The sequence below is a fragment of the Leopardus geoffroyi genome, chromosome B3, assembly GCF_018350155.1.
Source record: "Leopardus geoffroyi isolate Oge1 chromosome B3, O.geoffroyi_Oge1_pat1.0, whole genome shotgun sequence".
NCBI classification, from domain to species: Eukaryota; Metazoa; Chordata; class Mammalia; order Carnivora; family Felidae; genus Leopardus; species Leopardus geoffroyi.
In genome coordinates this window covers 40514056-40527247 of record NC_059337.1, presented here as the reverse complement: position 1 = coordinate 40527247, position 13192 = coordinate 40514056, and the positions used below count along the sequence as shown (strand labels likewise).

Genomic DNA, 13192 nt, shown 5'->3' with positions numbered 1-13192 from the left:
CTTGGTTTCAGCTCAGGTCAATGATCTCACAGTTCATGGGTTTGAGCCCCGTATCAGGCTCCGTGCTGGCAGTGTGGAGCCTGCTAGGCATTCTCTCTCTCTCTCCTCTCTTTCTGCCCCCAGGCTGCTCATGTGCCATGCTCTCTCTCTCTCTCTCAAAAATAAATCTTAAAACAAAAACAACAGCAACACAACAGAAAACAGCATCCAGCATATGCTTGAAGACCTTTGGGGACAAGAAAATCACTGCCTATTAAAGCAGCCCATTGCACCTTCGGATAACTCAGACCGCTTTCACAGGGTGGGAATGTCTGTCGAGGTTGTATTCTCTTGAGGATACAGGCCCAGAGAGAAGAGACTTGCCTACAATGTTGTCTCAAAAATTAAGCAGATGCTTAGCAGGCATGTGTGAGGCACCACCAAGTGCCCGAGACTATGCTGGTGAGTGATGATGGCATGACCTGTGCCCTAAAGAAACTTCCAGTCTGGGCAGAGGTGGGCCAGGTTTACACAGATGGTATCAATACCTAGCAACGCTGATATAGTGACATCTGGGAATAGTGCATTGAAAGAGATCAGTCCAAATTTGAAATTCCAAGTCTCCCAGACATGAGAAATTAGACATGTAAGCTCTGAAAATATCAACTGTGGTTATAAAGCTCTGTGCCACTCCTGGCACATTACTACAGACATCTGGGAGTTGACTCCATGAGCCAGAAGGGCATACAGGCAACTGACTTGATCTTCTTTGAAACGAAGAAGGTATCGTGAGTCACGATACCTGAGTTTTATGTCAGTTCTGCATAACTGAATGAATTTGGGCACATCTCTTCGCCTCTTAGGGCCAAGGCTTCTCCATCTGTGAACACAAAGGGCTGAATAAAATTTCTCAGGGCTTAATATTTACTTTCATATCCCCAGTACCAGCATAGTAACGGGCTATCTAGAATACAAATTCAATAGGTGCTCCCTAAATGTTTTTTTGTCGAATTAATTAATTATATGTTTATTTATTTATTTTTAAGAGAGAGAGAAAGAGCAAGCTGGGGAGGACAGAGAGGGAGAGAGAGATCCCAAGCAGGCTCCATGCTTTCAGCGCATAGCTAGATGCAGGGCTCAAACTCACAAACCTTGAGATCATGACCTGAGCCAAAACCAAGAGTCAGACCCTTAGCCAACTGAGGCACCCAGGCACCCCTAACTTTATTTTTTAAGTAAACTGTACTCCCAATGTGGGGCTTGAACTCATGACCCCAAGATCAAGAGTCCCAAGCTCTGCCAACTGAGCCAGCCAGGCGCCCCAATGTTAACAATGCTCTCTAAATGTTTGTGATTGCCTGCTGACTTTGCTTCTGGGTGCATTACCCAGAACAGAGGCACCCAGAACAAATGAGCCCTGGAGTACCGCTCCTCCACCTCCCCCGTCCCCCCCCCCGCCCGCCTGTTCCTCCTGGGAGATTAAAAGGGAAAAAATCCGTGTGAGTGAGGCTTATGGACATTTTTTACCACAAGAGGGCGCCAGAGCACCACGCCACCATCCTGGACCCTGGGAAGAGGGAGGCCCCATCAGAAGCCACTTAAGTAGTGCTGTCTTGGGTGAACAGAAATGTCACCTCAGGCACCACTGGGGGCCGAGAAAAGATTCCTGAGATGTAAACACAAGAGGACATAGGACAAGGAGGTAATGGAGGATGTGGAGGAGGGAGGACAGGGAAAGAGCCAAAGAGAGAGAAAGGGACTCGCTGGAGTCACAGAACATGCCTAGAGATACATAAGGAAATGAGACCTAGGATGAGGTAATACTAGGGTCCCATGTTACCTCAATTTCATAGGGAAAAACCTCTCTCTGAGCATCTCAGAACCTGCACAGTGGTCAACAAATGTCTTCACTTGACTGCACAGTAAAAAAAGGGCCAGAAGACAGATTGGGGTAGATCCTGAATGCCTGACTTTGACCATCAGCCCATAGGCTCTAGAGAACCATGAAAGAAAGTCCTTCAAAACTATGAAAGTGATATTTTGGAATGATTCATCTGCGGCTATGGACAAGAGAGATTTAAATATATACATCCATGGGGCACCTGGCTGGCTTAGTCACAGAGCATACAACTCTTGATCTCAGGGTCATGAATTCGAGCCCCTCGTTGGGTGTAGAGATTACTTAAACAAATAAAAACTTTGAAAAAATAAATATATACGTCCATGAAGAGTATATGCAAATAAACTTGGGGGAATTTGATCTTTGGGAAAACTCCTAGTGGAGATGATCGCTTTGTGAACGGTTACTCCCTCCTTATTTCCCTTCCTGGTGCTTCTCTCTTCATCTCTTTCCTGAGACCCAAATCACTTTCCAGGAGGCACACTGTTGATTCCAGGGAGGAGAACCTGGGCATGGAAAGAGAAACAGGCACAGCTGAGAAGCCTCTATTAGGAGAGGCCAACTTTAGCAGGGGCTGAAATCTAGGGTGTCCTGCTCTGGAAGTTGAGGGGTTGCCTTGGGGTGAGAAACGGGGCCATCTCCCTCCACACCCACATCTTAAACCACCCATGTAGCTGTTCTGAGAAGCCAAGCACAAGACCACAAAACATGTCTCCAGAGCAGGGTCTGGACTCTTAGGGGAGGGGAGGCAGAGAACAGGAGGGCAGCACCCAGGAGGAAAAGGGAAACTGAGCCATTTGGAACCATTGACTTCTAAATCTTTCCCTTCCTGGTTACTACCCCCTTAAGTAGATCTATAGCCCAGACCCCAGGCTGCACCCAGAGAACAGGAGTTTTATTCTCCACCTCAGCGCCAAACACAGGCGACATGGGGAGTATACGTTCAATAAGAGTTGGTGGCAAGGATGAATGACTGCAGAGAGAGAATGGATGGTAATAGGGTGTGGTCCTTCCCCTTGGTGACAAGAGCCAAATACAACTTTGGCACCTCTCCAAACTGGAACTTCCTGACTGTGAACTGGAGGTGGTTGTTCCCCAGACCACTTCCCAGGGCAAGTGCAAAAATTAGAGATAAGAGTGCTTTGTGGCTCCAGCCTTCTCTCCTAGCCCCATGATTTTAAGTTACTGACCACCAAAAACGCAAGTATTTCGTCTTGAATGATGAAAACTACTCATTCAGGCAACATTGTGAAGATGCAGTTGCTTACAAATGCTGACAAGATCACCAGATTCCAACATCAGTAGTTGCTGTAGGTACATGTGTAATCCTGCTCTTGCCAAATTAGGAAACACGTCTACCTTCAGAGATTTCTGAGCTCTGGTCACCCTTATCCAGGTTTTTTCCCTCCCACATACTGTAATGGTTGGAGCCTTTGGTTTTTGTTAGTTTAGCCTCTTTCTTAACCAGGTAACTAGAGAGCTTTGGGTCACTGCTGGCTCTTCTTCCTGCCCAAGTGGTTTCCAGTTCCCATGAGGCTCTCCCAGAGTCTCCCAGGAGCCCTGGCTTTTGTGGGACCCTGTGGCCCAGAATTGCAGAGAAGCATTTAACTCTGCACAGGGATGCCAGAAAACCGGGTCTTGAGCCTTTTGCTTTCTGTGGGACCCTCTTAACTTCGGTTTCCATAGCTGCAAAAAGTAGATAATGCCTTTCTTGCTTATCTCATAGGGCTTTTATGAGGATCACCAGAGATGGTGTACGTGAATATGTTTTGTAAACTGTAAAGCAGTTTATGACTATATTACTATTAGCATGACTGTTATAATTGTCAGAATTCTCAGATCCTACAAGCTAGCTCTGGAGGCTTGCCGATGTTCTCTGGGATTCCTGGGCCCCTGCCATCTCCTTCCTCCACCACTCCTCCAGGTAGAATGTGGGGCTAAAAACCTGTTGAGAACCCTTGATCCACTGGGAAAATAACCAAGGAGTACATAAATTAGAATCAACTCAAATTTTATTACTTGTTAAGGATGAGAGAAAGATGACCACGTGTTCTTTTAAAGATAACCATAGCAAACTGTTGAGTACCTCCTGTGCTTTAGGCATATTCCTTACTATCATTCCTCTGTTACCCTCATAATACTGTGAGAGAAGGACCCAGATTCAGAGGGAAGAGATGGGCTTTCATGGAATGATACAGCCATTCCTTGTATGAGACTCATCTTACTAAACTGTGTTGCATTTTCTCTACCCCAGGCAGAAATGGAAATACACTATCTTGGTTCTTGCATAAGCAGAAAGCCAGATGGGTCCTATAGGCCAAAAACCTTACCCCCTAGGTTAAAAGGCCAGAGAGACAGCACAGGGCTAGATAGGTCACTGAGGGCTTCTCTGTGTCCCATAAACCAGGAGTAGCACCCAGTATCCTGGAAAGAGATCAGTCCAGACTGAGACCAAGATTCCCTGGGCAGAAAACAGAGAGTGGTATGATAGGAAACCTGAACTCTAGTCCTGGTTTCTGGAACTGCTGGGATAGACTTCCAAGCCCATGGCCATCCTGTGGCTGCAGCCTCTCTGCTAAAGGGTGTGTGTGTGTGTTTCTGGAATGGTCATGCAGGGGATGGGGGCGGGGGGCAGTGGAAGGAGCCAGGCTAGGAGTCAGGAGACACGAGTGAAGCATGCCTTTGCCATTGTTCTTATAACTTTAGAGCAAACCACTTCCCCTCTCTGTTTCGATTTCCTCATCTGTAAAATGGGAGAGAAGACTGGACTAAATACCCACCATGCTAACATTCTGATGGTCAAGGGTCCCTCAGAAAACCAGGTGAAGTGGTTTGCTCTAAGACCAAGGGGCACCTGACCTCACTCACTGACCTCTCTCCAAATGCCTGCAGGGACTCCCACTACCCAACCCAATCAGAAGCCAGACGATGAGGGAGCTGTGGGTGTTGTCCACACTGACTAGAGAGTATGGTAGGGCTGGGTGATGGTCAAGGAGACCCAGGAGAAATGCCTTAGGAGCTCAGGCCTCTTTCCTGTCCCATTGCCAGGACAGTGATCTGCCCAGACTCTCCCTGCTCACAAGGGTGGGCCCTCAGCTGCTATATCCCCTCCTCTGTTCCTCAGGGAAAACATCAGAGAGCAGGGTCTGCTCTCATGAAGGTGGCCCATTGACTGGAGGGATAGGGGCCCGGAAGGCTACAGCTGGATGGAGAGGTTTTTGCTTCTTCCTCCCAATACTTTGTAGGAAAGTCTTTCTTCTTCCATGTTTACATTTCCTTCTAGGGTTCCCTTCTGGTACTTTCCCTAACCCTACTGAGGGGCTTTGCCCTATTTCTCGAGAGTATTTGCATTCTGACAAGGAGCTCCTCAAAAATCAAAAAAGCTTTATTCCAGAATTCAGAAAAAGGAGCTCAGCAGGGCACATGCATGACAGGCAGAGGAGCGGGGAAATGGCAAGGGACAAGGGAGTCCCCTTCCCTCCTCAGACTTCCGGGACCCCAAGGAGCCTAAGCCTTTACCCTGTACTGTTTCTCAAGGAAGCTGTCAGGCCACACAGCCTAAAAATTCCAAAGGTGGGCTGGGAACTTGCTCTCCTACAAAGGCTACAAATTCAGGCCAGGCACAGGGGACAGCCAGGGGCTCCCCAGTACCTCAACAAGTATCCATTTACACAGGCCTCACTTGTGTGAAGAGGAGTGGAGATGCATGTACTCTGCCATGGAGCCCATCTCAGTGCTGCTGGCAAGGGGTCCCTGAGCCAAAGAACCTTGGTTGTTCCCAGATGCCTAAAATCCTTTCAGAAAGGAAAGAAACCTTTCACCTGTAATCAGATCAGGATTAAACCCCTCCAAGAAGGAAGAGGTGCTTTCTGGAAGAAGCACAGAATGGGAGACAGGGCCTGGCTGCTTCTGACTGATCTTACTGTCCTTACTAGGAAGTCATTGAACTATTCAAGGTTCATAGCTTCACAGTTCAGTCCAGACATGACTATCTGCTAAGGCCTCTCGCCCTGAGGAAAGGCCCCAGTGCAGCTGGAGGGCCCCTCTGGGATGGTTTCAGGGCCCCCTCACCTTCCCGGCTCCTCCTCTCAGACCCAGGCCTGGGCCCTGCTCAGTAAGGCGTGACGGAGATCCCCCAGGGAAGCCAGAGGAGCAGGGGCCTTTAAATTATGGAGCAGCTTTCTTAGCCCCTCTCAGAAAGGCCCGGCGCCCCAGCTAAATAATTCACCACCTCAGGAAGACCCAGTGGTTCCTGACACTGCTGAAGTAGGTCAGGCATCAGCTTGGCCCTGGTGGGGCGGGGGTGGGGGGGGTGGGTAGTGGGTCTCAGAGCAGCTCCTCACCAGAACTAGGAGAGGCTGCAGGCTGGGAAGCAATGCCTCTGGATACTGCAGGGAGGTGAGGGGTACAGGGTACACAGGTGAACACAGCCACCAATTCCCCTCCTCCCACCCGGACCTCTCCCTGGGGTCCATGTAACCAACCCTCTAGCCTGACACCCTGTGGCCTCCTCCTCCCTCAGAGCACCTGGGGTTGTGTCCTCTCTTTACATGCAGATACCAGCTGGGGATGCATGCGTCACCCCATAGCCTTTAACAGCTGACACATTTATCAGAACATCTTAGACCCAAAACACCCAGTGCAGGACTAAAATTCAGAAAAGGTGAAACAGAGAGAGGGATACCAAGGTCACCCAAGACATAGGTGAGGAAGTGACCAGGGACAGCCACAGCTGCTCCAGTTTCGCCCAGAGCAAGACTGGAATGAAACCACAGAGTGGGGACACTCTAGGGCCTGTCCTGCCCTCCCTGTGTAGGCACAGCTCCAAGCCAAGCTGTGAAGGGTATGGGGTGGGGGCACACAGATGGAAAAGACAAACAGCAAAGCCATGGGGTCAGTGCTCCAACCCACCAGAAGCAGCTGGAAAGGATTCCAAACCACTACTTTACAGATGAAGAAACTGAGGCTCCAAATCACAACAGGGAACAACTGGGGCCAGCTGCAGGTTCAGTGAGGTCCAGGGTCATGGCTCCACATGATTTCTCTTCATGCCCATGTACTCTAGCTTCTAGCAAAACCTCTCCCCTCAGGAACCAGAGCCACCACAGGGAGCCTACAAGGGTGTGGGAGAGTGGCCCTTTCTAGGGCCATCCTTCTTCCCTCCAGCACAGCCTCACAAAATATATACCAAGGACACTTCCTGGGGGAGCCCACCCTTCCAAACCACAGTCCTTCTCTGCTAGAGGGCCTGAAAAGGCCACAGGCCAGGAAAGGTCAGGCCAACTAAAACACAGCACCCAGAGAAAACAAAGGTCCCATTTGGGTGCTTACTCTGGGTGCAGGGAATCTCCATCCATAGCCTCAGAACTCTGGATGAAGGAATGAATGAATCAAACACAGGGTGGGCTGGCAATATGCCCCAGTTGAGGGGTCCTCTGTGAGTCTCTTTCCTCCAGGACTTAAGGTGCACAAGGAGGGAAGGTGGGAAGGGCTACATGAGCCGTAAGGCCTGGGCCCACCTCGCCTCCCTCCCCCAGCTCGCAGCAGCTACCCTTCAGCGGTGCCCTCCTGGCGGCCGTCTAGGTCCCGTGGAAGCAAAGGTCAGAGAGCAGTTACTTTGGATGACTTTTTATTTTGCATTTCATATATTATCCAGCTTCACATTCTCACAGGATCAGCAATTACAACAGCCACCTCGTCTCCCAAGTCTGAAAACGGCAAGACAGCCACACAGCTGCGGCCAAAGGCAAAAGCACTGATGTGCTCATGAAACAAAAAAATTGCACAATTTTTTTTCCTTCATTTTTCTGAAACTAACGCCTGAAACAAAGGCTCATTGCTGGAGAACGGAAACCCTTTTTTTCTTCATGCCTCAAACTAAACATTAAACTTATCTGACAAGGCGAACAAGGTCTCTTTAATAATTAATTGCACACACACACGAAAAATCCTTTATGATGCATAAATATTTTGTTACACAGGGTACAAAAATACTTTCACTTTTTGGTTGGTTTTGAAGTACGGAAAGAATGAGGAGCAGGGCAGGGGTGGGGTGCGCTGTGGAGAGGTAAGCAAAATGGGCAGAGAAAGGATTTTCTTAGCAGTTGTTGGCCCCTCTGAGGAGGACGCAGAGGACCCGGATTTGAAATGAAAAAGAAAACACTATCTCTGTCGGGTGGTGGCTGCTGTTTGGCCTGGAAGCACGTGGGGGTGGTGGGGGCGCCAGGCTACAGGACCGCAGGGCGGGGTGAGCTGCAGGGCTGGTCCTCACTGAGACAGGGGCTGCAGGGGAGGGTGTGCACAGAGGGACCCGGAATGATGGACCATTGGTGGCCAGGACCTGTTGCTATGGTGACACAATGTGAGAACAAACTGTACACTCACATATACACAAATTTAAGTGTCTTAATTCATGCCAGAAAACATGCAAAATTAAATGCCTCGTTTCTCTGAGGTGGAGCTGTGGAAGCAAGTCTGGACCCAGGGGGTCAGGCCTTGCTCAGTCCCAGTGAGACCTCCGGCCTGGGGCTGGGTGTCCCTGCAAGAAGGCCCCTGAATCCTCCCGGGAGGCCTTGGCGAGGAGCTTTGGGGAAGGACAGGGCTGAGGAAGAGGAGAAAGGAAACAGGAAGCAGTCCACTGAGTCAGGCTTAAAATTCACAGTCTTTGGAGGGAAGCAGCAGCTCTCCACAGGCCGCCTGGGGGCAGTGGAAGCTCAGAGCGGCTTCCTCCCCAGCGGGGCAGGGGCTTCAAGCTGCGGTGACAAGACCTGGAGGGAGGGGAGAGAGGTGGCCGTGAGCAGAGGTGAGGGACTAGAGATGAACCCAGGCTTCGCCCTTGTGAGGAGGCTGCAAGATGGATGGCAGGGGGTGACGGTGGGAGGAGAAGGGGAAAAACCAGCCAGAGTGCCCTAGCACGCAAGCCCAGGTGGACGCCTAGCACCAGTGAGCTCTCTGGCTCAGGCAGAGGGAGGAACCACGGCCCTGCAGTAAGCCAGGCTCTAGAACACTTATCCTGGGCCTCTGGGCCAGCACTTACTGAAGAACTAACAGAACTGACGATATTTCCATCCTTGCTGGGTGGTATCAGAGGAAGGGTACCAGCGCACCTGCAAGAGAAGCCAACGTCAGGAGCTAGCTGTGCAGTCCCTTCTCTTGACTGGGGAGTCTTCAGTGTCCCTGCTGGAGTCCTGGTTCTGTCACTGACTGGCAGACGCCGGGCCACTTACTCACCTCTAGGCATCAGTTTCTTCATCCTGAAAATGGGAGAGCGCCACCTGACCTGCCTCCTCCGCAGGGTTGAGGTTCAAATGAGAGAATTGTTACCAAGGTGTTTTATGCTCCACTGAGCCCAACTGTACCAGGTGGACTTTTGGCAGTGGGGGTGCTGGTCAGCATTCTGCCCTTCCCCCTTGACTTGAAGAGTGTAGAATTTCTGACGTTAGGAGCATGGACCTAATACATTTTTGCTCAGTTTCCTTCTGTCTCGGTGCCCTCACCCAAGTACAGGACAGAGATGACTAAGTCACAGGGTGTCCGTGAGGATCAGGTGAGACACAATGTACAAACACTTTAGAAACCAAAGTTGCTGTGGTCTCTAAGGGGTAGGACTCCTGTCCTTGTAGGATTCTCTAAGGAAGTCATGGCTGAGACCCAGCTGATGCTTCCATCCCTTTCCATCCCTCTTGTTCCCTCCATTATCAGCCTCCCAGGTCTACAGATTTGTAACCCACCAGCTGAGGCCTCCAGTGGGGGCCTGGCAGCTGTCTCAGCCCTGGCACTTGCCAGAAGGCCCTTCAGAGCAGTAGCCCTTAAGCAGGATTCCCAGAGACGGGTCAGGAAATCATACACCCTCCCTTTCTAGGCACAGCCTCCCCATGGGTCAGTCGTCTGGGCAGTAAGCTATGCTGGGTGCCGAGCCAAGACTGCAGGAAGGCCACCTGCCCCAGTTATAGACAGCATGTCTGTCCCAGCCTAACCCATGGCTGCCTGGGATCAGTGGGGGAACACAGCATCACAAGACCTTGAATGAGGGGTAAGGGGAAGAATGCCCAGGGAGGGGAGTCAGGGGTCCCCTCAGGAAAGGAAGGGATGGCACGCCAAGAGCCAATGTAGAAAACAAGTAGCAGCTGGGCCCACAGACAACTAGCTTGACGGTGTGGTAGTTGGACTCAGTTACCCACTTGGCTGCCTGGAATCCCCGCCTCTGTAAGCGGAGAAGATGTCAAGTAATGTCAGGTCGTCTGCGGGCTGATGGAAGCTTCCTGAGAACATACTCCTGTGTCTCCTCCAAATCTTACATGTTTTGTACACCCCAGGACTTTGCTCACCATATGCTCAACAGCAAGCAGAAGCTGGTTACCCTAAAATGCCAGGACACTTGGCATATAGCAGAAGCAGGTCCTAGGCCACCTAATCAATGCCAGAATCTTCCCTGGGCTCCAAGGATGTGGCACTGCTCTCACCAGGACACCGTGGACCCGGGCTGCTAGAACCACCTTGATTTAGCACCATATCACACAGAATAGGAGATCAAGTGCCTCTTCTTGCCTTTGAGCTGTCCAGCCTCAGAAGCCACTATTCTCTCTCCTGCTGCCTCAACATCTGGAAGCAGTTCCCTCCCCTCCTGGCTAACAGCCAAGTGGGAGGCCAAGTGGGAGGAAGCCTCTCCTCCCCTTTGCTGAGCTGTGGGATGCACTCCCAGCTGGAAGCGTGGCTGGACATAAGAGCTCATTCCGTAAGAGAGGGACAATAAGGAAACCAGCATGTGGCTACCAGATAAGCTTGTGGCCCACTCCAGCTCAGGGAATCCCCCGGTGGACCCTGACCACCACCCCTCACCTGGCTTCCAGCTGGAGCAGCCCCGTGACAAGAGATCCTGACAGGTGAGGTGCCTTGTAGGGCTGGACAAGATGCAAATGTTGGTTAGTGTGGGAAGGGCTCAGAGGCTTCTGACTCTCACCACTGGGGAAGCCAGCGGCTGCTTAAGGGGCTCCCTCGGCAAGCCTGCTTCCTGGGGTCCCCCACTCCCTCCATTAGGTGCTGTGACTCAGTCTCCAAAGCAGCAGCTTTTCCCCCAGCCTGAGATGAGCCACTACCCCTTTGGGGAAGAAGTAGAGGAAAAGCTGCATTTCTGAGCTTGGGATGGATTTACCATCCCAGTGGACAGAACATACGTGAGGGGCTGCCTTTCCATTTCCTCAGACACAGGTAGAGGCTGGCACTCAGGGTCCTCTAAAGAAGTGCTGTCCCTTCCTGCCCCAGCTCAGAACAGGAGACACCCCCAAGGCCCAGGGATCAGGGCCAGCACATCAGGGAGTGAGTGAGCAGCCCACTCTCAAGGCCTCCAGTTGTTCATAGGGATTCTGGGGGTCCTGAGAAGCCACCGCACAGGGACAGGCCCATGGGCATCTGGAATGACCAGGCTCCAAGAAGGGCAGCATCAAAACAAGGGAGGAGGGTGGGGCACATGAACTCCGTCCTCTCTCAGATCTTGGGACTAACTGAGAAGATAGACCAAGAGGTGGAGAAAGGAATAAATCCACATGGGAAGAAATATGAATAGCCAATAAATATGGGAGCCTCACTCATCAGAAAGTCAATTAAAGGAACACTCAGGTTGCCAAGTCTACACTGTGACCTTGTAATAGTTCTAGGAATTTATGATAAGGAAAACCAGCAGGACAGGTACCCAGGGAGGGGTGAACAAGGGCATCCACGGCAGCACAGCCTATTGGTAGCAGAAAATTGTGTAACAACCTAATTTACCATCAATAGGGAGCTGGACACACTTATACAAAGGTGGGCTTGCCAGGCATCCAGAATGTAGATCTACATTTACTGATGGGAAACAATGTCCTAATATTTAAGTTTTAAACAGATTAAATGTGTAACTTTTATAAAAGCCACCTGGGTGGCTCAGTCGGTTAAGCGCCCGACTTTGCTCAGGTCATGATCTCACAGCTCACAGGTTTGAGCCCCGCGTCGGGCTCTGTGCTGACAGCTCAGAGCCTGGAGCCTGCTTCGGATTCTGTGTCCCCCTCTCTGCCCCTCACCTGCTCATGTTCTGTCTCTCCCTCTCTCAAAAATAAACAAACATTAAAAAAAAAAAAAAGATCCACATCTATGGATTTATTTATACACGCACACCCAACTATCTACTAACCCTATGGACTAAAAGTAACTATTTTCGGGGGAGCAGGATAATAAGCAAAGGGAAAAGAGAATCTTACCATCTCCATTATACAGATAAGAAAATAGAGGCAAGGGAGTTCATGTAATAGGAAGGTCATTAGCAAGCGGTGAGCCAGTGTAAAGAGGGGGAAAAGAGCCCCGGTCAAAGATCCCCACCATCCTCAGGTTGAAGTGGAAAATGAAGTCAAGTCTGGGAGGACTTTGGGATGCAAGGGGACACAGAGAATTCCCACTTTTAGGCATGTGCCACACCCCATGCCATCTACATCTCTTGTGTGCCTCATCCTCTTAAAAGAGAAGTTTCTATCAAGAGGACCAGAAGGTTGAAGAGCACCTGGGTGGCTCAGTTGGTTAAGCTTCTGCCTTTTGGTTTCAGCTCAGGTCAAGATCTCATGGTTCGTGAGTTCGAGCCCTGCACCAGGGTCTGCTCTGACAACGTGGAGCTCACCTGGGATTCTCCCTCTCCCTCTGCCCCTCCCCTGCTTGCTCTCTCAAAATAAATAAGTAAACTTAAAAAAAAAAAAAAAAGAGGACCAGAAGGCTGAGCAATATGGCCTCACGCTAGACAGAGCAGGACTAAGCCATCTCCAATGCCCCTCCTGTAGGTCTGGGCCCTGCGGCCACATACGGATGCCTTGGCTGAGGCTGAGCTAGTGGCAAAAGGCATGCAGTCAGGGTATGTATGTTGGGACACAGAAAGGAAGGACTGCTTTTCATCCCCTTTTTCTACTACCTTCTTTCCAAGTCACCTCCTTGCTCATAGGCCCAGAATCAGTTCTGTTGTTCCTCTGGGTTCAGAATAATGCCCTCAGGATGAACAGCATCCACTTCTGGGCAGCACTGTCAGGGGGCAGGGAAGGAGCTCTTGGAAGGAAAAGACACAAATGCTATTACTGCATTTGGTTCGGGCAGTGCATTCTACTGTTGTGGAGACAGACATCCAGAGAAGTCCAGTAGCTGGGACAGAACTAGTGACTACCTCGTCCAATCTCTTGTTGCTAGCCTGCCCCCCGATAAATGTCATTAGCCTTCGCGGTGGGCTTTATCCCCATCCCAGGGAGTCCAGAAACAGGGACTGAGACACAATGAGGCCTCCAGCCTCGGAGAGCACCCTGGGGGCAC

At 50.6% G+C, this 13192-nt stretch overlaps 1 protein-coding gene across 3 annotated transcripts in view; it reads right to left on the bottom strand.

Annotated features, from left to right (window-relative positions):
* Window positions 1-7491: 7491 nt before the first annotated feature.
* RBPMS2 (RNA binding protein, mRNA processing factor 2) overlaps window positions 7492-13192 on the bottom strand; it is a 27768-nt gene continuing 22067 nt past the window's right edge. The window contains exons 7-8 of one of the 3 annotated variants that reach the window (XR_006704053.1): window positions 8986-9132; window positions 7492-8646 (exon numbers count right to left, since the gene is read on the bottom strand). Coding sequence is in view for 2 of the 3 variants with exons in the window: in XM_045447910.1 (XP_045303866.1) it covers window positions 8923-8985 (63 nt within the window). In the remaining variant the exon portion in view is untranslated. Of the gene's footprint in view, window positions 8647-8915; window positions 9133-13192 lie in introns of all 3 variants that reach the window. The other 2 variants (XM_045447910.1, XM_045447911.1) reach the window with 2 other exon arrangements.